The sequence below is a fragment of the Pezoporus wallicus genome, unplaced genomic scaffold (genome assembly GCF_028554395.1).
Source record: "Pezoporus wallicus isolate ANWC-B61680 ecotype Strahan unplaced genomic scaffold, APGP_CSIRO_Pwel_v1 scaffold_2696, whole genome shotgun sequence".
Taxonomy (NCBI): domain Eukaryota; kingdom Metazoa; phylum Chordata; class Aves; order Psittaciformes; family Psittacidae; genus Pezoporus; species Pezoporus wallicus.
In genome coordinates, this window is record NW_026637439.1 from 653460 (window position 1) to 680076 (window position 26617).

At 35.6% G+C, this 26617-nt stretch overlaps 1 protein-coding gene across 5 annotated transcripts in view; it reads right to left on the reverse strand.

The window, feature by feature from the left end:
* The window catches only part of AP3B1 (adaptor related protein complex 3 subunit beta 1), a 163592-nt gene that overhangs the window by 66470 nt on the left and 70505 nt on the right, over positions 1-26617 (reverse strand). For all 5 annotated transcript variants that reach the window (XM_057405436.1, XM_057405440.1, XM_057405437.1 and 2 more), the window contains 8 exons: positions 24377-24431; positions 24226-24297; positions 21452-21514; positions 20402-20534; positions 13116-13225; positions 5728-5904; positions 1294-1480; positions 187-317 (listed from right to left, as the gene is read on the reverse strand). In XM_057405436.1, the coding sequence (XP_057261419.1) occupies positions 187-317; positions 1294-1480; positions 5728-5904; positions 13116-13225; positions 20402-20534; positions 21452-21514; positions 24226-24297; positions 24377-24431 (928 nt within the window). The remainder of the gene's footprint in view (positions 1-186; positions 318-1293; positions 1481-5727; positions 5905-13115; positions 13226-20401; positions 20535-21451; positions 21515-24225; positions 24298-24376; positions 24432-26617) is intronic.

Below are 26617 nucleotides of genomic sequence, written 5' to 3' on the forward strand. Positions count from 1 at the left end.
TCTCCCAGTGCAAAGAGCAAGCACTGTGCATGTTTCCAAGGTAAAATAAGCAGTACAAATACTCCTGCGCATCAAAGTTTTTCAGTATAGCATACAGACAGGATTTAAATACTTGTATTTTAGGCTAATACTCTATAATGAGTGCCTTCTAGCAAAGTGAAGCTACTTCTAATGATGCTGACGTACCGACTCAACTATTTCAACGTTTCGGACGGAGGGGTCAGGCGCCACCTCTGGCCAGTCAGACAGCTCCAGGTAGCCAGTGGCTTGGCTGTTCAGTGTGTGAGACAAAGTGCCAAGCTGGAAATGATCCCTACCTATTAAAAAAAAAAAAAAAAGGTGGGGGGGGGGAAGGAGAGAAAGATACAAACACCATGAGCTCTACCACAAAGAGCAATCTTAATCAGGGCTAAAGGTAATTGCCATTGTATTACCTCAAATGTCATGAAATAAATATAAACTAGGAAGCTCTTCATAGGTCAAAAAACTGATTTCAGTCCATAGATTACAATAATCTCTCCCATAATGGTCAATAAAAAAGCTAATCAGTCAGTGTGTTTAGAGGTGTTGCTCTGAAATGTAGCTTCTCTAAAAATTACTTTACTGTGAATATTAAGAATGACAGCACAGTTAAACAATCCATATACATGTCTTGGCACAAACACATCCAGAATTTTAATAGTTTTTCTTCAGAATGGAGCTCCTCTTATAGCTTCAAAACTGGGACTAAGTAAATATGAAAATTTAAATTGCAAACTGTCACAATAACAGAGCATTTTTAATTAAGATAACCTGATAACCTTTTAATCTTGAGATGACAGATAATGGTTCTTACTTGTGAAAGGATAAGAAAAATGCACAGGGAAAATTATGACTTTGAAGAAAAACAACAAAAACCTAATCTATTGAGATTCAGTTTATTTCCGATTCACAAAACATCTGCAATATTCACATTAACAATCTTCTACTAAAATCCAGGTAAAAGACGAGAGCTATTTTCCTAAATTGAGGAATCACTTTCCTCAAAAGAAACACCTTCTGTTATTTAAATCAAATTTAAAATCCACAAGAGCACAAATGGATCAGTTTGTCAGGTTTTAGCATCAGAGAAACACACTGTGTTTGTGCCACGTAAACCATGCTTGCATAGAGCAAGTAAGCAGAGTGAGTACACTTGCATATTAATAATTTGTATTTCCTAAGTAACACAATTAGTAAGCATAATCGAAATAGGACAGGCTGCCACATTCCTTTACACAATGAACATTTACCAAATGATTTTGGCACTTATACCTTTAAAAGGAGACTCAAGCAATGGGGCAGGTTTCTGTGCCAGAAATATTTTTTTGGCATATTTGCTTAAAGCTCCACTCTTCTCATTTGGAACGATGAGCTGCCTAATAAATCTTGTACGGTCTCTGATGTCGTAGCTTTGATCATACTTGCCGAGATTTAATACGTACTGGGTAAGCAATTTTGTCTGTGGAAAAAAACAGGACAAGAACAGAATACAAGTTATTTATGATTATTGATAACTCTGGATAAACATATTTAAAGAGGTAATAAAAATGAATGGTTATGTCAAACAAATGTTGTTCCACAGGGAATATGCATTTCTAAAGCTGCAAATGGAATTCTGCAGCCAAAGCACATGTCCTCTTCTGTATTGGGGAGGTGAATGCTGAGTACTGAGAAGCAGCCATGTGCTAGATTATTAAACTGCTGAAGTGGAAAGAAAGGCATCATTAAAAAAATAATCATATATGGCAAACCCACTGAAGGGTCTACGTGAGGATAATGAATGTGGAAATACAACTAAAAACATGGCACTCAAAACTTAATCGGAAAAATATGCAGGACATCAAAACATCAGAGGGTATTAGGGGGCTGGCAAACTGCTTCTGCTGAGGTGTGTTTTATGAAGAGATACTGTCCCTGGCATAAGCAGTGTCTGCACTCTGACTGCACTCAGTTACTTTATCCTGAATTATGACCCATTAAAGCAGACACATGAATCACTGAACTGGATTACTGCAAATTATTTGCAGTGCATTTAGCTGTTACTTTTTCATAAAAGCAAGCTGCTGATGCCCTCTAAAAACCAGGATAAAAGACTTCTTCTATTTTTTTCCTTGAAGCTTAAAGCCTCCAGCAATATCGGTCATTTATTTATTTATGTAAGAGAGCAATTTATATTATCACAGCTTTTTACGGCGTAATAGGATTTCCTAATTTGATGTCTGAGAAAATTAACATGTATTAAATAATTTAAATAATTCAGTTAAATTTTTAAAACTGAAAAAAAAAAGGGGGGGGGGGGGGCAAGGAGTATAAAAACATTAGGGAGACTTTCCCAGCATCTTAGTAATAACATAGTGTAACCAGAACAATGTTGCTGGAATGGACTTGTAACCATTATATACCTTAGGAAGAGGTATGCCACTTTATAGACAAGCAAACCAGAAAAAGAACAAAAATAATATACCATCATAAGGAAGTTAATTTTTAATATTTTAACTAAGAAGGCTCCATATCTTCAAGAAGCCTCCTTGCAAGCATCATATACAGTACAAAGAGCACGAAAACACTTTTTTCCCCTTACAGCAATGCAACCAAACAAGTAGCAGAGCTTTTCTACATGGAGATAGCTAATAGAATTATTCTAATAAAAAACAAACAAAACCCCCTTAACAAACACACATCAGTTTTTCCAACAAAGAAATATCCATAAAAAGTTGAAAATTATTTCAGTAAGCACATTATTTTGGTGAAATATGACAGAATCTACACACCATGACTGTTCAGTAAGGCAAAAGTATTCTTATATATGTTATAATACATTTATTATCATACATCAACACTGCCTATCTGAACATGCTCATTATATAGGCATAATATAATTTCTTTAATCTTCACACTGTTAGAAGCTATTACTATTTTTTGTACACTTACATTTGGTTAATATGAAAAGTACGCTTCAAGTCATCCCTCAGCAGTATTTCCACAATTTTCTAGTGGCAATACTTCTCTTGAATAACATAATGCCTATCCAATATTAGGATTGGTAGATCCCCACTGGATAATTTTTATAATACAAGTATCACCAACAGAGGAGGCTCTACAATGGGAGAGAAACAGCTGTCTGTCTACTCTTTGATATCATTGCAGTAACTTGATTGTTCAGATACGCAAGATAAGGCTATTGTGCTGAACCAAGTTGGACATATCTATTTACACACTAGGATTACTCGTGACTTCTTCTGGTGTGACTTCTTTCTGCTGCATTATACAACAGAATCCCATCATAATCTCTTTATTCTTTCTACTATATTCAAGAAACAGCTAAAGCAATTAGATGACATTTTCTATTTAACACTTTCTCTTACGTGGGCTATAGATTTACACATCTATCAAGCACATTCATGAGGATTTTTATGTCCCCAAATGATGAAATAAGTAAGCAAGTTTACCAAACAACACAGACAACCAGAGAGAGGAAGGCCTGCTCTTATTACATATTTATCTAGATAGGGCTGAACCTGAAACTCTGCCTTAAATTATAAAAGGCTTGGAGTTCATGGGGTCATCACAGAATTTCACAGATACTGAAAATTCTTACAAAAATCCTGAATCATATAAAGCTTTCCCAAAAATGTTCTGCGTTAAGTGCTTAAACATAAGCTAAGGCAATTATAAGAAAGTAAGGAAACATATTTACAGAAGGGGAAAGAATAACAAAGTCTTATTTCCTCCAGATTTTTGTGCTTTTCTCCAAACATGATATAACAGTTGAGTTTTGCCTGTCTTTCCCTCACCTCAGTGAAGAGCTCTTTCTGTCTGCCTGGTTGGTGTTAAGTCTCTTTTGGCTATCCTACCACTACTTTTCAATAGAATGATATTGTATCTTTGAGATTTTCACAACCCAACTGACTTTGGATGAAACTGATAAGGATTCAAAAACTATTACATAGTGGGGTGGGATACAGAGGGACAAAACAGAGATCAGGAGATTCGGACATACTAAAACTGAGTAGTGAAGTGTACAAGATCTCCCTTCAAGTTTGAAAAATTAGACTGAAAAATGGCTGGACTTTTTAGAAACTGAAGTCATTACAGAAAGAAATGTTTCCATACTGAGTAAGTAAAGAAGAGCTCCTCCTGCGAATAAGTATGTAGATATATGAAGAGTGTTCCCAGCTCCTAAAGGCAAACCCATTACATTCTAGTTTGCAAAGTTTTGAATCAAGCCAAGTCATCAACCTACTCTGTTACAGCTTAGTATATGAGTAGCTTGGACATGTGCGAAGACAACATATTTTCCCACAGCCTAAAACATTAAAAGAGGAAAATATTCTTTGACAAAATTCATTCAAGCAGGCATATCAGGAGACAGTTTCTTCTGCTTTATCATCACTACTGTATTTGAATAAAATATTATGCAACACTTACAAGAACAGTTTAAAATGTATTAAGATGTGAAACTGGAAAAAGAGCATCACAGAAACCATCATCTCCTTCTAGGAAATTGATTTGTCAAGTATGGTGTGGAAAAATTACTGTAAAATTTCAAAAATTGTATGGAAAATCAGTACATATCATGTAATGGTCCAAAAAGAGACAGTTTAGACAATCAAACCAATTTTCCCGTAGCTCAGTCAGCATTTTCATGAAGAGAAGTATGATAGATAAAAGTCACTTCTGTTATTGTCCCAGTTTTAGACTGTATAAGCAAAGGACAAGAATTCATTCTAATCCGCATGCATGCAAGACAGTTCACCTCTCAAAGAATAAAGACTCAGACAGATGAAGTCTGCAGCTGGATAGAGCTATCAAAGCACAAGGCGATACCACAGATGCAGAGGTACAAGATTCTATACTGTCCAAGCTGCTGTAAGACAAAGAGGCCTAGTAACCCAGGAAGCACGTATTTCTGATAATGTATTTCTTCTACATTTGGACATTTCTTTTTACTTTACAATCGTTTACAGTAATAACTGGAATTACAGAGAAAAATTAGTGTCAAGATGCTATATTCCATAGCCAGAGAGTGACAAAGTTCACAGTGCTGTCACTGAGATGAATGAAGCAGTTGGCACCTCCTATAGCCACTGTTTTCTGCTGCCTGTAGATCCAAGTTCATCTTTTTGTACTAGCTGACATTTTTAGATTATCTTTATTGCTCGCGATTATCAACCCCCACATGGTAAAGTGAAATAGTAAGAAATACAGAAAAAATACCCATCTTTAAGAGGAGATGACTACTGATGGAAAGACATAATAGAGCCTTTTGCTGGCATCTCCTTGTAAATATTCTGAATAAAAAATCAGCAGCTTCTTGTTCAAATTTAGGGAACTCCTTTGAAAATTCTGGTCTTAGACCAGAAAACAGGAAATCACACCTGGAAAATCTACTATCTGGTACTAGTAATAAAATTTACACTTTTTTTTTCTATTTATGTGAATAAAAAAATCTGCAATTTCCCTAGGAAGAAAGAGGCAAAAAACAAAAAACAGTGATGTCATCACTACGTTCATATTTACAGACTGAAAGACTCATGGTTAGATTTAGACTCTCAGGATTTCTTGAAAACTGATGTTCAGCTTTTATCTGTAGAATAATATAAACTAGTTTTGGTTACTTATATAAAAGAAATCACTACTGATCTACACAGACTATACAAAATCTGCTGTGACTCTAAATATGTACACTTATAAGTTTATGCTTACCTGCTTTGAGTTTGTTAAATATAGTTTTGCACCCAAATTTAGGATCTGCAGCTTTACAAGGTCATCTTCATTAGTGAAGCTCTTGGCTGTCTTTCTCAAAACATCAGGTGCAATCTTTGGAACCCATTCACAGTACTCGCCGATAAGCCAGAGAATGCTGGCTCTGGCTACTGGAACCTGAGAAAACATTGAGCACTCTAAGTTAACACATTCACAAAGACTATTATGCACTTGTACCTGTCTGTGTTCAGTAACAATAAAATAGTGTTCAGTAAAATACTATTTAAAGACAATTGCCACGCAAGAAATAGAGACCAAAATAAACTACTGTTCAGTTGGCCAATGTTATAGATTGAATATTCATACAATTTAAGATACAGATCCTGTCCCAAACCCCATGTATTAAGCGCATTACAAGTTGACAAGACAAACAGAGAAGAAATGGAAACAGAAGTGCACTGAAGTGATGTGCATCATGTTCACACTACAAGCTTGTGGCAGTTGGAAAGTGAATCCAAGCCTTCAAACATGGTTGGGAATTCTTGCCACCAAGGTTACGGTAAACACCATGCTGAAATAGAACAATGCTTTTTTGTGACTATATTCGTATAAAAAGGTTTCCAACACTTGCTCAAATCCTGCTTATCTAATTGAAAAACTCAAGAATTTCTTTAAGACTACTTCTATCTTTCCTTCATTTTTATTTAAAATTTTATGACAGTTTTTTAGATTTATTCCTAGCATATGGCACAGACTTCAAAATCACAGTACTGTCATAGATGGAGAGGAAGCAAAATATAAAAGCACGGAAAGAAACAGAAGCTCAATGCCAAATTTAGGTAGGAGTACTTAGGAGTTAAATGAAATAATATTCACGCATTCTTCTCAAAGGTGAGCTAGTCCATATAATCTGGTGGTCAAATTAAAAACTGCACCTGTGCTACATACCTCCCCAGAAACATTCTCCTTCCTTGAGAGGAAGGAAGAAAATCTGCGATGAGAAAATTTTTCTAGGCAGAAGCATGTTTAACATCGCGCCTACATATTGTGGTTCTGTCATGTTCTGTAGAGACTCTTGTTCAACAGATGTCAAAATATTAGGGAAAAACATAACTGTTCTACCAAATGACTGACTGTAGTTCAGAAAAAAGGAAAGCTTCCAACTTTGAATTACTCCCAGTTCTATGCATTCTATTCTTTTTTCATAAGCTTACACTTAAGCAACTGTAAATTATGCCTTAGGTAAGATTCACAGGAGAAACAAACTTTAGAAATTCAGCATTACTGTTCTTGAAAAAATAATTCTTAGCATCTTTTATACCGCAATTTCTTTTTCAGCAAATGTCAGGTTTTAACATACAAAACTCTGTTTCTCAGAATTACAGTGGGGACCAACTATTAAGTACCTGATCCTTTATACACATAAAATTTGAAAGTACTGCTTTCCAGTTACATTCATAAAAGGTCACAAATATCAAGGTCCAGGATATCAATTTGCAAACTATGGTCCACAGTCTCTGATAATTGGCTCACTAAGCCATACTAAAGAAATACTACTTACATTCATGAGAAATTTTAATGATTAAAGATGTCTTACTGCTCCAAAAAGTTTGGGAACAGCTTTGAATAAAGTCAACTTGACGGTATCTACCTCTATACTTCATATTGTTACAAATACACATGCCAACAAAAATATAAACAAGCATGTCATGAGTAAAACAAAGGAGAATGTCTGCTGACAGAGAAAGCAACCAGATCACAAAGACTGAACACAGAAATTCAACAACAACAACAACAAAATCATATTAATAGATAAATGCCAATTCAAAACATGGAAAAGATATTTCAGGTAGATGTAACATTTAGAGTGATTTAACATAAATAAATATGTGTATTAATTGAGATTCAGACTAGTATTTTTTTGAGTGAATTGACAAGAAAATTTCAATTCTTAGAATTTACAGTGTGTGAGAGAGAAACAAGTTACTGAACGACTGCTAAATATAAAAACTTTAAACACAGTCAGAACATGTTGCCTGCAAAATGGTAAGACTGATGCCATTACTGTACACTGATTTCAGAAGGAAAAGAGGTTATTTCTAATGTTCCAAAGGTTACACTGCATTAAGACCTCACTCCCCATCTATTATCTTAAATTGGGCTAAAGAACAGTAATTGAGTGGTACATTAAATTTTCCAGTATTAGAGCAGTTCAAGTTGCCTGCTGTACAGAGATACACCTCCAAATAAGAATATATAGACAACTTCAGATTTCAGTTATGCTAGATTTATTTTTCTAAAATATTTCATTACAGACTTGTAAAAACATTAGAATTCTGACAAGATCGTGAAGTACCACGGTTTGGGCAGCAGCCTATCAGAAACATCCCCTTTTCTATTATTGTTTTTTCATAAAGCAAAAATACCTCACAGACCAGATCAATTTCAGTAATTGTTTTACTTACAGAAGACAAACATCACTGATGTAATTTTCTGAGTCAAATCAGGACCACACTTTAAAACCACAATTAAACATATTTAAATATATTTAAACAGTGTGCATTTAAGCAGTGTTTTACTCTGTAAATTTTTTTCCCAGTTTGTAAAATATAATTATTAGAATAATAAGCTAGCTTTACAATACAAAATAAATTAAGCCTAATTTGAAAAACAGCAATAACAGAAGGCAGATGATATTTCTCATGAGACTGTCTTTTCCCCAGGTGGTTAGCTTACTACGTAAATACTGTATATGTTAAACACAATTTTGTGCAATAAGAATCAGTATCAATTAGAGACTTTTTGAATCAAACCCTGAGTGGAAGCCATTTTAATGAAAAGCGGATGTCAAACTGATGAACCCAATGTTTCTGTGTCACTGGATTCATCTGGGGTTAAAATCACACAATATTTTCAGACTTCTTTTTCCCTGTTTCAGTCTTCCAGTTCTCAAACACGTAATATCAAGTGCATGATCCTGCAGCCGCTGTTTCCAGGGCATTCAAAACAGCAATCAAGAAATGAAGCTACTTCTAGACCTTCAGTGCCTTTTCTAGCATAGCTTAAGTAGGGACCTTGAATTGACAAAAATGAAGGAAATAATACTTTCATTATTCAGCCCTGCTCTGCATTATCCTCAAAGGCAAACAGGATTGTAAATTACTTTGCCTGATGTTTTATTCCATGTGCCCTGAGCAAGTGGTTAAGTGCTCATTTTAAGCCTTAGTACCAGAAGGCAGTTCCTACTGCCATTTCAACCCATTACCTGCCTGGAGGAAAATAAATAAATGGTTAAAAACAAACAAACAAACAAACCAACCCCCCAAAACTAGGCAGACCCTCTCCCCTCGAAGAGTCTGGTTACTGCAGATACAGAAATACATCATAAAGACTTTACAGATCACTCTAAGCAGCACAATTCAAAAGCTATTGTAGTTAAGCTCTAACCTTATTACACAAGATACTACGTTAAAGTACAACTTAAACCCACCAATTCTGGTTATCCACATTTGTCACAAAACCAGGATATATTCAAATTGTAAAAGACATCTAATTCTCTAGCTACCAATTCTTTAAATGTTACTGGAATCAGAAATGGAAAGAGGGATGAAGGCCATGTGAAATGCCAGACTGGCAGCAAGAAGAAAGGTATACAGGAAAGCACAGGAGTAAAAGACAAGCGTTGGGGGCTTTCTGTTTCCAGATGGTAGACATTCAAGGACTCACCCATTATTTGAACCTCTAAACATAAAATTCCTTTAAAAAAGGATTGTTTTTTATTCAAGCTCAATATTTGTTTCAAGTTCAGTATACAGAGTCCCTGGACACAATGTACCAAAGGCCACACGTTTCTCTCAAATTCTAAAACATTGCATAGTTATTAGAGCAAGTAAAACCCCATCATATTATGAGAATTATTTGTTAAAGAATTACTTAAATAAAGGTTAAAAAATATATTAGTAAAGTGTATCATACGGAAAAGAATGTAGCTAGAACGTGAATCTTTGAGAAATGAAATACATGTCAACATATGAATATCATAACTTGTGATACCTTCCCAACATTGAGGTAATGGAGAACTTAAAGAAAGCAAGCCACCTCTGCTGTGAAGCTATATCAGAAACATAGCAATAAGCAGTATTTACATAGGAACACTGCAGAGGGCCTTAAGTTTGCTATTGTTGGATGAATGGATAGAGCAGTGTCAAAAACTCCCAGTCACCTCATGTAGTAATCAGAATCCAAACCAAACCAGCAATTAGTAATTCTTAATTGCTCCCATATGTGACACATTTTCCTCCACATATTAAATTCTTCAAAATTACTGCATCTATCTTATTTTCCCCCTTTATCTTGTCTTTATCCCATCAAGAAGTGCTTCTCCTCATCTCTAGATCAGAAAACAGTCTCAGTCATACTCTAGAAGGAGCTAGAAATGGGTCTGTAATGAAAACCAAGGATTTCAGAATCCACCAGCTATTGAAAGAAAAAAACCCTATCAACACTGCCTTAGAAGTACTGTAAGAGACAGCCTGGAGAAAACCAAAACTACAAGATTCCCATCACCCAGAAAGCAATCACTACTGGGTACAATTTACCCACATAAATTATTTTTCTAAAAAGAAAAGGCAGAAACTAATTTGGAGACTACTGCAACTTGTTTATATGAGGAAATACACAAATGTAGACCACCGAGATATTTTTACTCAGAGCTAATTCTTGCTAGGTTGGTTTACATTCATTCATTGCTAAAATGAATTAAGATAAATCAAAAGAGGCATACTTTGGATGTTGCACAAAAATATCTCATGTTAATTCAGTTTAATCAATGCAGTCTCACCAAACCACTTTAAAACTTAATTCAGATTGAATCTGCAGGCTCATGTAGACAAATTCTGGACCATACATGTTTTGAAGTCATATATGACTATATGACACACATTAGATGAGAGAGTATTATAAAAGCTTTCTCAAAAGCCCACAAACAACGTCTTTGAAAATGCCATTTTTTACAAGGTGGAAAAGCACTCTCATGAATAAAAAAGGACTGGATAATAGAAAAGACAAAAAACAGTTAGAATGGAAGCAATCATCAGATGTCCCAAGGGACCTACAGGGGAAAACCTGCTGTTCAACAGATTTGCAAGTAACCTAGAAAAGGGCTATTTAGTGAGGAGATAGTCTGCTGACACAAAACTATCCAAGGTAATCTAAACTAATACAGGGTCTGAACAGTTGAAATTTACTTACTTATTAGTGATACTTAGAAATCAGAAGTGTTTTTTCAGAAGTGATACAGCTAGCCTTGAAACATTAGTAACAGGACTTTAAAAAAAACCAATTCTACTCATTCTGATGGACCCTAAAGTATTTCTAGGGAAAAATATCTTGGAGCTGGAATACAGATATACTGAGTTGTACTATGCACAGGTCTTGGTACTCAACAAATACCAGACACAAAACAAATCTCAAAGATCTTTGCCGGGACATGCCGGAGGTAAAAGTTTAAGGTACAAATGATAATACAGCAGAAGTAGAAAAATGAGCACTCTTTTTAGATATGTAAGAAACAATCAATTACAGAGCAAGCTGAAATGGATCTAGTCCTAAACTTTAATGTAAATAAGAGTCTGCAAGAGTAGTTTTTAACTGAACTTCCTAATATTTCTTGTAATTGGTCATATATATTTAGCTTACTATCTATCCTACCACTTTCTAAATGGCTTTGTAGATGAAGCAGATGAAGACAAGATTAAGGAAGATGAGAAAAATTCAGACTGGATGACCTGAAAGAAACATTGATTCAAAAGATTTTAAGCACCTCATCAGTGACAATCAGTATCTCAGGCTAACACAACATGAACAAAGCAAATTCAGGCACCAGCCTAAGAATGTATTCCATCCAGTTTACACTTTTTTATTGTACTGGCTAAGTGTTCATCATTTACCTAAACTAAATCATGACAGAACAATCAAAACCTTAAGTGTTTTTCTATTCAAATGAATTTAATTCTGTTCATGTTTTGGTTGCATTTTACATAGTATTAAATTCATTTCAACTCCTTAAGCATCAAAGAATTTCTGTGTTTATGCTTCCCCATACTTCAGATATTTTAAAAAAACTTTAATGTATTTAAAACTTGAAATATTAACCCAGAAGTATTAATTGTATAAAACAGCTACAAAACTCTTTTCAGTGTTAAACAGTGTATTTAGAAAACAACTACTTTCTCTTGAATAATATGCTGACCCACAGGATGACAAACCGATCTGACAAAGTGCCAGAAGATGTGTATAAGATTATACACAATTCATAAGATTGTAACTATCAATCAAAATATTGCACAAATTTTCTAAAATCATGGGTGATATTTATTTGATATAGAACTAGCAGCAGTATCTTATAGCCTCTTTGATTCTGGATATAAGCAATCCAGTAGAATTTTCTTTACATCAGTTAAGAAGTCTGAGCTCCTAGTGACCAAAAATTTGTATGTTTAATCTGTTCAGCAAGCATGAACTAACCAGATCACATTTCCTTTTTCTTTTATTATTCCAAACTTTGTTAAAGTCAACTACAGAAAATAGCAAATTCACTGATTTAGAAAATATTTACTGTTCTATCATTAATAAATGTGTAATTGTATGAAATGGAACAGTTCTATTTATAGCATCTACAGAAAAATAATTACTGACAGATCAAAATCTGTCACCACTGAGGTATGATGCAATAGGTAGCTAATAGTCTTCAGTCATATAGGATAAGACCACTAAATGTTTCATCAATAACTCAGACTTCGAGGAAAATTAGGGAAGTAAATATTGACATACATAAATGTCAATTTAATCTAAGGATAGATTATAGGTAATAATGTAAATTTTACTGTTAAATGCCACAGAATCTTAAAACACCCAGAAGATGAAAATGCAACTTGAAGAAACATCGCAACACACTCACAGAAGCATGTCTGGCACCATGCAAAGATGAGGTAATTTCAGGATAGGGAAAAATATTTAGAATAAAACTCTATCCCAGATCAATAAGGCAACCAGATGAAAATCCTCAAGTTGAATGCTGCTATGCTGTTCATTTCAACTTACCCACTCTACGTTTGAAACCTGCTATTCGTTTGGCCTAATGGTACTAGCAATACCCAACAGATCTGGGGAACTCTTTCAAAATAGCTCCTCAGGTCTAAAGCACAAATTGATGCCATCTGATTGCTTCTATTTCCTCTTTCATAAAATCATAAAAAATGGTATTTTATGTTAAAAATACATAATGTTCTATTTCTCTAATATATCTATTTCTGTTTATGGCCCACAATCAAAGTAGATAGTGTGATTTTTATCAGTCAATAAGGAAGACATTGTGCACAAATACTCACTGTAATGTTATCCAGGAGTTTGGCCATATGCTTAATAATTTCACCATGTTGTGCTGGCTGGGTTTGCAGCAGTTTCTTAATGACAACCACACTTTCAGCAACTACAATTTCTGTTTAAGACAAAACAGATCATTAACTTAAAAAGTATTTATATAAAAGAAAAAGTTATAAATAATTCATCATAAAAGATGTTATCAGTTTTCTAAAGATGCTTTGCAGAACTGAATATTTATTTGGTAACAAAGATGTAAAACACTCTAAGCAATAAAAGTTCAGCTTCAAGTTATAAGGCACAGGAAGAGGACAACAGAAGTGCTATAAATGTAAAATATCATCCTATTACATATTTTTTTCAAATTGCTTTTTAGTAAAGCTGCTCTTTGTATTTTTTCCTTTTCAGATTGAGGAACAGCATGAAAAAACATCTGTTTTTCATCGAAAATATGCATATTCATAAGTAATTTGCTGCCTGTATTAAAAATACAAACACTTTTTTAAATTTTCAAAGATATCTACAATGTTAAATGTAACAGCTCATTCATAAACAAGAAAAATAACTAAACATTTCCTTTACACTTTTTCACCTTTTCTTAGGTCTGTAACCTAATCTCTAGTATATCCAAATGAAGCTTCTAAATAGCAAGCTGTAAGATTTATGCCAAAGTCATGCACTGGAGTGCTTAACTACTGTAACAAGTAACAATCGCAGCATGATCAACTTGTATGAAATGTACAACTCCTGAAGCTGAAAAAACCCACTGGTGCAGAGGTAAGCTTCTATGCAAGAGTAAATTCCAGCTGCAAGGAAAACTGAAACCAAAACACACTACTGTAAAAGCTCAACATTTCACTTACACTACAAAAAGATAGTAACTACTTCTCCTAAACTATCATTGTTTAAAACAAAGAAAAAGCCCAACTACCATTTGTTAAACAGAGGTATTCCCATGTTTCAAGAGTTAAACTGATGCATGGACAGCAATCGAGCATGCTGAAGTTTCAAAAGAACAGTACAGGGAAGAGATGTCTGGTTTTTTTTGTTGGTTTTTTTGTTTTTTTTTTTTAAGAAAGCAAACGTCCTTATGGAGAAAGACTTTTCAAAATCTGTGAGTATGCATCATTATGCCATAAGCCTTTGAAATGCTTACATCTTACCTTGTGTCTTTTTGAGTCATCCTTTATCTGAAATGACATCTCAGCCATTTTTCTAGGCTTATTTCCTGAAGTAAGGCTAAGACATTTACTTCACGTATCTCAATGTCTCACACAAGCCTACAGATCAACTTAATCTAATTGAGTTTTGCCAGATAATAAAACAAAAAGAGAGTTCTCAAAATTTTAAAATTACAATCTGGAACATTTAGAGAGGGGGACATTGTAATGGCAACCTTCATTATTGAGTGTTTTGTGATACTGCTTAATGATTAAGCAAAACAACACTGGACCCAAAAATATGAGTGCACACGAAGTCATTATTAAAAACAACTGTTGACAGTGTAGAACCAATCATGATAAAATAATGTGCAGTACATTTAGTCACCATACAAACTACTTTAATGCAATCTGTGGGACCAAATTTAAAAAAATTGAACCAGAATTGTAAGCAAATAAACCGGTAGGTTTCTCTTACATGAGTCTAGACACGAAAAAAAGAAAGTACAAACAAAAGCAAAATGAATTTGCATTAGAAAAAGGACCTCTAGAAGAGAGGCTTTCTGAGGCTTGCTTTATGCACATGAAGAATCCCAAAATGAGCATGAAATAAAAGACACACACTTAGATTTAAAGACAAATAAAAACCCCTCAAAAGGTAGAGATAAAATTGGCATTTTGAATGAGTGGTAAAAAAATTTGAAAATGTAACTGCTGGAGTTGTCAAAGTGAAAGTACATAAAAGACAATGATATATGAATGCAAGAATTTCAAAACAGAGTGTAAACTAAATTATACCATAGGGCCACAAATTTAAACCAAAATCTAAAAATAAAGACAAAATAAATATCACAGAAAATCTGATCAGGAATGCCATTACCAATAGAGAAGACTACAAGAGGTATCAGCAATTTCAATTTTCACAAGTCATAGTAAATATCTTAGCATAATGTCCACTGCTAGTTTTCTTCACACAATTTTGAAGCAACTACTCTCAGCAGGAACAACTTCACAAAGACCTAAAATATATTACATCACTCAATGCTCCATTTTGCCAAATGTATATAAAAACTAACAATGTAGTGGACAGTAAATTGTGGGGACAGAATTAAAATTTTTCATAATTGAGAATTTGACAACATTATAACAGAAACTCAGGAAAAGACCTTAGCAAAGAATGTATTACCAGACAACATTTAAAAGCTGCATTCTGAAATACTACATTTGATACCACTGATGCCGAGTCAAATTTCCTTCCACTTACATTAACCAGTAATTCCAGAAACTAAAACACACAACTGAAGAATAATTTATCCACAGTCTGTAATTTATATAACTATTTCTAAAAGCAGCAAAACTGCATCAACTGTTTTTGGAAGGAATATACCAACTGAACCCGACAGTGAGATTAAAAGCGCATCCTCACCAAACTTGCAGATGACACCAAGCTAAGTGGTATGATTGGCACACGTGAGGGATGGGATGCCACTGAGAGAGACCTGGACAAGCTTGAGAAGTAGGTCCATGTGAACCTCATGGGGTTCAACAAGGGCAAGTGCAAGGTGCTGCACTTGGTTCGGGCAACCCCTGATATCAATGCAGACTGGGGGATGAAAGGATTGATAGCAACCCTGCAGAGAAGGGTAGATATACTGGTGGATAAAAAAACTGGACATGAGCCAGCAGTGTGTGCTCATAGCGCAGAAGGCCAACTGTATCTTGAGCTGTATCAAAAGGAGCATGACCAGCAGGCCGACAGAGGTGATCCTGCACCTCTGCTCTGCTCTAGTGAGATCTCACTTGGAGTCCTGCATCCCGCTCTGTAGTCCTCAGCACAGGAAAGACATGTTGGAGAGGGTCCAGAAGAAGGCCACAAAAATGATCAGAGCGATGGATAAAGCAAGTCTTATGGTGATACAGTAGTGCAGAAAAAGTTGAATCAATGGGACTAATTTATGAAAACCTGGACCAAAGAGCATGGCATCAAATGGGTATATATCATACCCCATATCATGCACCAACCTCTGGGAAAATCGAATGACACAATGGACTATTAAAGACTACACTGAGAGCAATGGGTAGTGGGACTTTTAAACACTGGGATACACACTGAGCAAAAGCTACCTGGTTAGTTAACACTACAGAATTGGGCTGAGCTGGCCTACTCAAAACTTTACATACTGTGGAAGCAAATAAACTTCTTGTAGTGCACATAAAAAGTATGTTAAGAAAAACCATCTGGGTATTTCTACTCAGACAATGACAAACTCATTCACAGAACTGCTTTTAGTCAAGGACTTGGGTGTGCTTGGTGAGTAATGTGTGAGTAATTTACATGCTGGGGATGTCCCATGGTGGGAAAGTACCATATGTACCTTATGGGGATTTGATTTTTGGTTAGAATAGCCAATGAACTAAATTGTTTGATATTAACTGCTATAAAACACTGTATATTATCACTTCTAGGACACCTATACACCAACCACCACGGTGGACACCTCATGGCACTCATCTCTGCCACGCTGGATTTGCGGATCTGAGCCCAACTCCCTCTTGATCACTGTATTAAGGAAGAATTAACTTTGATGAAACCAGACATGCACAGTAGTGATGGAATCGGAACTGGCTCCAGCATGCAATAATCCAGCACCACACACCAACTTTCCTGCCCTGAAAGACTGTTACATGGAGCCCAAAGTCATGGACTAAATAAACTTGACATTTTATAGGGATGCCCATAGTCTAAGGGAATAATGCCTGTGTGTACAGGCACAGGAAAGGTGATGGGGTACTGGAAAGTGTGGGCATGCTACGCCCAATGTCTCCTCTGCACAGGAAAGACAGACCTCCTGTGGTAGTTCCAGAGAGGGACACAAAAATGGTCAGAGGGATGGAACACTTCTCCTATAAAGACAGGCTGAGAGAGTTGGGATCATTCAGCCTGAAGAAAAGAAAGCTATGGGGAGATCTTACAGCAGCCTTTCAATAATGGAAGGAGAATTATAAGAAAGATAGGGACAGACTTTCTAGCAGGGCCTGTTGCAATAGTATAAGGAATAATCATTTTGAAGTAAAAGAGGGAAGATTTCGAGTAGATATAAGGAAGAAGACATTTTTTATGATGAGGGTGGTGAAACACTGAAACAGGTTGCCCAGAGAGGTGGTAGATGCCCCATCCCTGGAAACATTCAAGGTCAGGCTGGACAGGCTCTGAGCAACTTCATCTAGTTAAAGATGTCCCTGCTCACAGCAGTGGGGTGGACTAGATGACCTTTAAAGGTCCCTTTAACCCAAACCATTCTATGATTTGGTTGTTAGAAGGTTATGCAAATGGTTAAAACTAAAGTAACAAGGCAATTATTAGTGCTAAGTATCCAGACACTCATTAAGTTTCTGCTTTTCAGAACTGTCTGAACCTGGTTAATTTTTCCACACTTATAAATAATGAACTCTGAAACTACATTAATGCTACAAAGAGTTTGTTTTCTTTTATGTCTTTCTAACAGTAATTCCAATAGATAGGTAGTAGTTACCTCATGTATTAACAGTTCCAGTGATTTCGCAACTTGCCTGTTCAAATTTGTATAGATTGTTGGGAAAAAAATTGTTTTAGTTATACACCCTGCAATTGTGTTTACATTCAACCTGCAACTTTCAACAGAAAATGAAAGTCACCCATTGAAGGAAAATCTGCAGGATCTCTAGTATGCACAGTACAGACAGACAAGAGACTTCTTATAATCCCATTTGTCTGTTACACCTGACAAGACTTTTATGTTACAGTGGGGCCAGCGGTCAGTGGAAATTATCAAGGCAATTGCTTAAAGGAAATGCATCAGTCAAATGCCAAATATCACACCAAAGAGCTAAAATAACTTTTCTTGCTGTACTTTCTTCAGCAGATGAGGAAGGAAAATAATTCTCAGCCATCAACATGGCCCCCAGAAACAAGGCTCTGGGGAAGTTGAGAACCGCTCTTGAAATTTTCTTTGTATGAGTGCTTTATTTAAAGTCAAATTTTTCCTACTCAGGGAAGAGAGGGGCTATGGAAAAAAACCACCTGAATAACAGAAGCACATATAGAAACTAGAAACTTTAATGATGAGACAACCAAAGAGCTCTGTGAAGAGTTATTCCAGCTGCACCTGTCTTCTGAAGAGATTATTATGTGAAGTGACACTTCACCTCTCAGCACCCAAGTCGCAGAATTATTAATGGCACAGCTCCTGTGCCAGACACAGCCAACATGCCTTGGCTCTTGGTTTGTATCTACAGTAAGGGCCCTTCCAGAACAAGGACATAGAATTTGAAGGCAGTTTTGCCACAAGCTCATTCTCCAAGATTCTATTTTGATTTAGTAGAATCAATTTGGTCACATCTCTTTCACACTAAAGTGAATTACCCATAATAAAACAGTGCAGAGAAAGTAGAGCTAATTCTGCTTTCAGGGGTCTCAGAACCTGCTGGACTTAACAGCCTGGGCTTCATGCTACACAATGGCAGCAGAACTGTTTTCAGGCTCCAAACAAGTGTGGAAGAAACAGCACAGCAAACTGACTGCTTGCACACTTTAGAGGTGAAAGTTGGAGGAAAGCAAGATTAACCAAGACTCTCTTCTTCTTCTCATGCTAAATCTCTGTTTTTCTCCCTTACCGTGTCCCAAACTCTTCTTATGTTCAGTAAGCTGTGACTATTGGTAATTTCCTGCCACCTCAAGAAAGGCACCATGTAAATTATGCCATTCTATTCATTTCTTGAAAGAAGGAATAAAGACGCTGCAGCTACGGTAAAGCAATTTGCCAGCTGCCAGTTTTAAAAGATCCTCAATATATCCTCTGCAGTCTTTCAGAACAGTAAGCACAAAAAGATAATTTTATTTGCTAGACAACTACTTAGAAACAGTCAAGAAAACTAATCTTGTTGAGACAGACCTTTGTATACAGGCACATGCATATGTGTGCGAGTATATATGGAATTATATTGAGGAAAATATTAAATTGACAAGCTCTGATAACAGAAAAAAAAAGCTTTTTCATCTTACCTCGGTTCCTTCTTAGCAAAAAGAAAAACAGGAGGAGTACTTGTAGCTCATAAACCAAGTCAGAGAAAGCTCTGCGTGTATCAGTGGGTCACAGGATGACTATGTACTGCCAAAGTGATGTCTCTAATAACAGCCTTTTTAGGATTACCATGAAAAATATGTCCAGCAGATATGGAGAGAAATTAATCCTGCTTTTCAAAGCTTACAGGAAAATTCACCTGTGTTCTCTGAACAACTGTAATTACCCCAGGCATCCCAAACCCATGCCTTTCCTCCTTCCCTCTGTTTATTATTTTTTAACTAAATCTTTCTTAAAGCTATTTCCAATATTTAACCATATTAATGCAGGTTGTACATTATAAAATAATCTTCCAGTTCTCTTATTGGCTTCTGCTGTGCAACATTCATTGGTAACTAGTAAGAATATGCAATATTATCAGGTATTGATTTACAGTGCTGCTATAACCTATTTGACTCTATTGGCTCCTTGTCGTGTTCCTTAGTGACTTGCAACTCCATTTCACTCTATAAAAATAACAGAAGGCTAGATTACAAAATCAAGCCAACTTTGGGGCTGCTTACCCTAAAACTATTTAAGATTTTTTTTCAGTTAAGCACTGATGCAGTAAAAGAAAAAAAAAAAAAAAAAAAAAAAATTCCAAGCTTTCAGCACCCTCTACAGGCTAACTATTTTGATGCAATTAAGCATGTAGCAGTAAAACTACTGTCATCAATGATAATCACAACAGCACACTCAAATAATTGCAGTATTTTGAAAAAAAAAAAAATAGAAAAAACAGTAACAACAAAAAACCCAATAAACCCAAACAAAACAGGTAAATATGTAATTGCCAACCACAAGGAATTCATTTCACTAACAAAAAAGACGCACCCCAGTGATTATGATAGCCTTTGAAGTATTTTATGCAAAAAGCAGCATCAAATCACTGTTTTTATCCAGTCACGTCAGATAAATTCTTATAAAAGCAAATTCCCATATAACTTTTCAGAGTGATCTGCTCTGTGTGGTTCTCATTAAGAAAAGGTTTCATGCCTTCAGCTACTCAGAAAACAAACAGAACAATTAGCTTACCATCCCTGTTGGACAGCAAACATACAAGGCCATTAAGGCATGTGTCAGTCACTTCGGTGATGTTAGTTGCACATCTGCCTATAGCTTGAATTGTAGCTGCAGCAAACTGTTTATCTTGGCTTTTCACGTAAGTCTAAGGAAACAGGATTTTCGTTAGTCATTACACGAGTCTTGTCAACCAAATACTTACCTACCCTATTATCCTCATAAGACAAACATACTCTGTAACAAATTCCATCTAGCAACCTACATTACATGTTAGAAATTGCACTTTTTTTCACCTCACCTAGGAGACATTTTCTTGCTGCTTTGGTCACTCATAGCCATGCAAACCTCTGATTTCAAGAAAGCTTGGGGCAGGGAACAATTACCCAAAACCAGCAATTAGTTTCTGTGCAAGCATGGAGGGGTTGATGAGCTCTCTCTTTGAAGAGGTTTCAGTTCATTTAACCAGGAGCATCTGTGAAACTACGAATAACCTACCTGCCTGAGAACCAGTACCTTTCAGAGAAATCCAGCCAGAGAACTGAAGCAGTGAAAATACATGTCATAAGCAAAGAGCAAAGAAAGAAGGACAGACACTGTTTCACAATACTGGCAGAACATCTTGCTGATACATATACAGATATTTGAAATAATACTATTTCAACAAATGACTTACAGAAATTAGGTTTGGCAGTAAATGCTAACAGCCAAATATTGCTAAAATTAAGACCCTATCTTCTTGTGACTTACAGTGTCAGTCACACTGGTAGAATTTGTTTTAAAGAATTTGGAATAATTGGGTTTTTCTCATCACTTGTTTTGTTTTGTTTTGTTTTTCTAGCTGGAAGGAGAGAGAAACAAAACACTGAAACGCCTTTCCACATATAAAAAGCTTCATCATATACTATGATATGAGACAGCTTCATTTCCATTCCAAGAACATTTCACCCTGGAAAGGATATTGACTTGAAAAAACAAAGACCAAGAATCTAGATGAAACATCCAGTAATGACAACTGGCCAACAGAAAGTGTTTCATGTAAAAAAAATACACTTTTGCACAAACCTGAAATTCTCGAAGCAGAGTTGATATGTTGGCTTCATTTGCTAAATTTGTCAAGATTTCAAGCTGCAAGAAAAAGGTATTTTATCAAAAGCTAAAATAAAATCTTATGAAAAGCACCACATATATACTACACTTCTATTGTTTATAAGTAAAAGATAATACTACTAAAAATACCACTTACAATTCAACAGAATTTACCAGATTTTAGTATAAACTAGTAGCATCACTGCATTCTGAAGGAATATTCTACTTGCAAGTATAAACAAGATTTTCAAAGCAGGACTCTATGGTTCAGTGATGCATGTTCTATAAGCTCTACCTTTAGTGTTGCACTGCATACCAAATGAGCTTGAAATACTTCTGGCAGCATGGCTTCCAGTGTTAAAAAACAGGCCTTAGAATATAGGAACCATGTGACACTGTAAGAAGTAACAAATCACAACTAAGGGGAAGTTTAGATTGGATATAAGGAAGAAGTTCTTTACTGTAAGGGTGGTGAGGCACTGGAATGGGTTGCCCAGGGAAGTTGTGAATAGTCTGTCCCTGGCAGTGTTCAGGGCCAGATTGGACAGTGCCTTGGGTGACATGGTTCAGTGGGAGGTGTTCCTGCCCATGGCACGGGGGTTGGAAGCATATGATCTTAAGGTCCTTTCCAACCCTAACTATTCTATGATTCTATGATTCTAACTGCAGATGGTGAAAAAATAAAGTGTCCATTATATTCAGATGAACTGCAATGAAAGACCTTTAAACTGGGCAATTAAGCCATCGCAGCTACAAACCTCCTGAGATCTTAATCAACATCAGCAACATCCTTTTCTTTGTTCTCAGTGAACAAGAGGACCATATACAACACTTGGCATATATTGTTAAAATGCTATGCTTCCAGGCTGTTCTAACTTTGTAGAAGAAAGAGTTTCAGTACAATCTAAATGAGGTAACTTGAAGAAAAAGACAACTCTGTCTCTGTAAAGGAAAGTTATACCCCAGAAATCTGTTGGTATTTTTTGAGCTGGATGCACACAGACAAGGACACTTACTGATACAGTCTGCCCATACTTCTGAAGCAATTCGATAAGACTACCACCAATGGTTCTTAAAGATACATACCTAGCACAGCATATAAGCAAGTGGATAAATGGAAGAGAAGAACAAGTGGGAAAAAAAAAAAAAAGCTATTTTACAGTACTAAAAGGCTATCAGTGGAATCCCATAAACATCTCTGTTGGTCTTTTGCTTTTGAACATATTTATATAAGAACTATGAAAGAAACAAGAAGACAAATGATAAAGTTTTTGGCTGATGCCACAGTTCTCAGAGAAATTAAGACAAAGGCTGACCATAAAATGCTGCATAAAAAAAAAATTAAATATTAGGTGACTGGTTAACAAAATGGCAAAATAAAAAAATCACCAAAGGTAAATGTAATGTCCACAACTGGGGAAAAACCTTGGCTTTAAAGAAAATGAGCTGAGCTCTGAGCTGATTACTAAAATTGTAACTGAGAATTTGTGGCTAAAATAGATAATTCCATGGAAATACAAGCTCAATGCTAATCAGTGATTAAAAAAGCAAACTTGATGTTGGGAAAGAAACAGAGAATGAAACAGAAATCAAAACAGTGCAGCAGATGAATTTCAGGTTGCTCCTACATCTTAAACAGGTTTGCCTATCTTAAAGGAGATAGGATGGCTATGGAGGGAGGGGCTGGAGAAATCACAAGATTTTCTTATGTCTATAACAGTGTAGGTTGACCTAAACTTTTCAGCCACAAAGAGCTGAGACAATGAAAGGAAAAAAATAATTTGTACTTCTCCACCAGTGTATTACCAATTAATACAGGAATTTAAATTTATTAACTTTAATTTATTTCAGGAGTAACTTTTGCTGGATAACACTAAGTCTTACTAGTATTCCTAACAGTTTTCATAATCATTATTGCGGCAATGATCTTTTTACCTCCAACTGCCACAAATTTATTTAAATTTAAAATTGGACTAATAAAAATATGACAGGTTGGCCATATCGATCATGGACTCCACCACTCTGCACGTGTAATGAGTGCAACACTGATGTAAAGTGAAAATAAGGAAGAAATGTTTCTTAAAGAAACCTGTGCCTTCCACTCCAAACACAAGTGCCTATGACAATGTAAAGCAAAACTAGAGAAAAGGCTCGTAATAATAGACCATTTTTTAGCTATTGTTTTATCAACGATTTCATGTGCAAAAAAAAGACTAGAGAAAATAAGAAGACGACAGCCTAAAACACACACTGAGATGTGGCCTTGGGGAAAGTCTAAAGTATTTCTCATGTCGCATGCTGCCTTCGAAGTAAATCTGGGACTGTAACACTGTCCCATTTTGTTCAGAGGAACAGATTTAAACTCTTTTTAAGCTAACAATATTGAAGACTGTGTGATTTAATTTCTCTTCATTTGAGAAGTTTCTTTCTCCCATGAAAATAGTCAAACTCTAAATGTTTGAATGGCTGGTTAGATTAAAATAGTAACACTCTCTATCACTCCAAGATACCAAAAGCTGTAGAGGAAACCATAGCTTACCTGCCAAATAAAACATGGTAACAAGAGAAGTTTCAGATTGCCTGACAAGTCTAAAGCACACTTGCAGATTTAACTAAAAGCCACAACTCCACACTCCATAGTGAAAAAAATGTAACATCATAAACTGATGTGTGTCATAATAGTGCAAGAAAATTTTACCTTCCTGGTGCAAACAGGTCTGTCTAGCGGTATAACTCGATTTCAAACTCACCTTCAGTGTTTTGATCATTGTTGGGTCAGTTGACCTAACATAGAAACTCTTCAGATAAGGTTCAAACATACCCTGAAAAACAGACATAATTTAAGTAGCTTGCCTGTGTTTCACATAAAACATGATTTAGAAAACTCTAAATAGGTTGTACCTTTCTCTGAATTGACATAGTGGCAATATTTTGCAGAACAATATACTGCACCTCCCTAGAATTTGAAAAGAAAAACAACGGTTATCCTGCAAAATTACAAATACATAGAATAATGCAACATAGCAAAGAAAGTCCATAGAATCATAGAACAGTTTGAGTTGAAAGGGACCTTAAAGATCATCTAGCTTCAACCCCCACCTTGCTATAGGCAGAGAAACCTTCCACTGGGCCAGGTTGCTCAAAGCCTTGTTCAACCTGGCGTTGAACACTTCCTGGAACAGGGTATCCACAGCTTCTCTGGGCAACCTGTTCCAGTGTCAGTATGAAGGAAAAAATCACTGACACTAGTGTAATGCTTCTTGTAAGCCTTGGTCTTTGTTTAAACCAAATTTTTTTTTTCAAAAATCGTCATCCTGGCTTCTCCAGAAGTAGCTCACAAAAACCTTGCATTTTATCTACCATCCTGAAACTTAAGTATTTCAGGTTGACATAGCTAAGAACAAAAACACATGGCCTTTACCTGCAGCATGAGAATGACTGTGTCACTTACAAGTACAGCTAATCCTTGCACAACCAGCAAGAGCTGCTATGACCTTTTTTAGTCTTAAAAAATTTCCTAATAATTCTCAAAAAGGGAGAGTATCTCCAGTTACTTAAGACTATATAATGACATACATACACATCTATCAAAAAGCAGTACTTTAACATAATAAGCTTTGAGAGAAGCAGACTACAGAAATATGCAATATTCTAAACACAAAACCATGAAATAAGTTTGGAGGATATTCTCATTATTAACGAGTTAGTTGAAAAGCTGCAGCAGGAGTCAGCAAAAAAAAAAAAATATCTGGGCAGTACACTAAAGCTTTTAAACTACAGAGTTTCTGCCACCAATTGCTTAAAAACTAAGTAATAATTTAAAAGCAATTTTTGTGAACCATGAGTGCTCAAATTCTTTCACGACACAAATCCCATTCTAATAGAGAAATCATCACATCCATTATCTCCTCTTATTCAAAACTGTTTAACAGCCCTCTGGTAATTACAGCTGTTGCTTACAAAAGAAAAGTAATAATAGAGAAGTACTTAATATCTTTTAAACCTATTTTTAGGTAATTCTTACATAGGTACATGGAAATAGTCAGCTGTACATGAACAACCAGGTCTGGAAATTGCTATGAAATGCTCTTCCAGGCACTCTCACCCTAACTAGGTTATAGTTTATTTGACATTAATTCAAAGGCCATAGGCACATAACTTCAAGGGCAAACAGCAAAAGCTTATTTCAAAATGGGCCTAACAGCAAAAGCATTTCACACAGACTGGTAACAGAGAACAGACAATCCATTCAGCACAGGAAAATCAGAAGACTAGCATCATATTAGGCATTAGCTGAGATACAGGAAAGATGTGACTTCTCTTTTGACGAAATCTGAGTATAAATGAGCAATAAACAATATGCAAAAATAATCTTTTCAACCTGTATGAGTTTTGTTCTATACATTACCTGTGCATACTCGAAACTGCTTTAACCATTTTACTTATCTTTGTATAAAGCAAATGGAAGCATACTGTACTACAAAACCAAGCGCAAAAATAACAGTGATTTGTTTTCACCTGAAACAAAAATATGAAAGTTCTACCAAGCCCAATTTTACTTCTTTACTAACTTTTAAATGATTGAGACATTAGCCATAGCTGAGCTGCAAAAGTTTAGGGAGTAAGATGAGCTGTACGGTGACCAGGCTTAGAAAAGTTAAAGTCCAACTAAGATGAGTAATCTTGTCAGACACAACAAACATGGCTTTGGTGGTTTTTTTTTTGTTGTTGTTGGGGAGGTTTATTTGTTCGTTTTTCTGTTCCTTTTTGTTTGATTTTCTTTTTCAGTTTTTAGTATGCTTGATGTGGCCAACTTTAAAAAATAAATAACTTTTGCATCAAAGTTCTAGCAAAAATACCATATTTAGTTAGAAAGTTGTTCTGAAAACATCTTAATATTGTGTCAATATTATATTGTGTTAATATTACCACCTCAAGGCTTTTCAAACAGGTACATGAAGTTCAAGATCTAAAAGCTGAGCAAAAAAACCCCACCACTTCTACACAGCAAATTTTGGCATAATACACCAAAACTATCAAATACAAAGGAAAAAAGAGTATTATCAATCTTATGAAATGTACGACCAGTGAAACCCTTCATAGGAAAGTAGACAATTTCACACTGAAGATGATAAAGTCAAA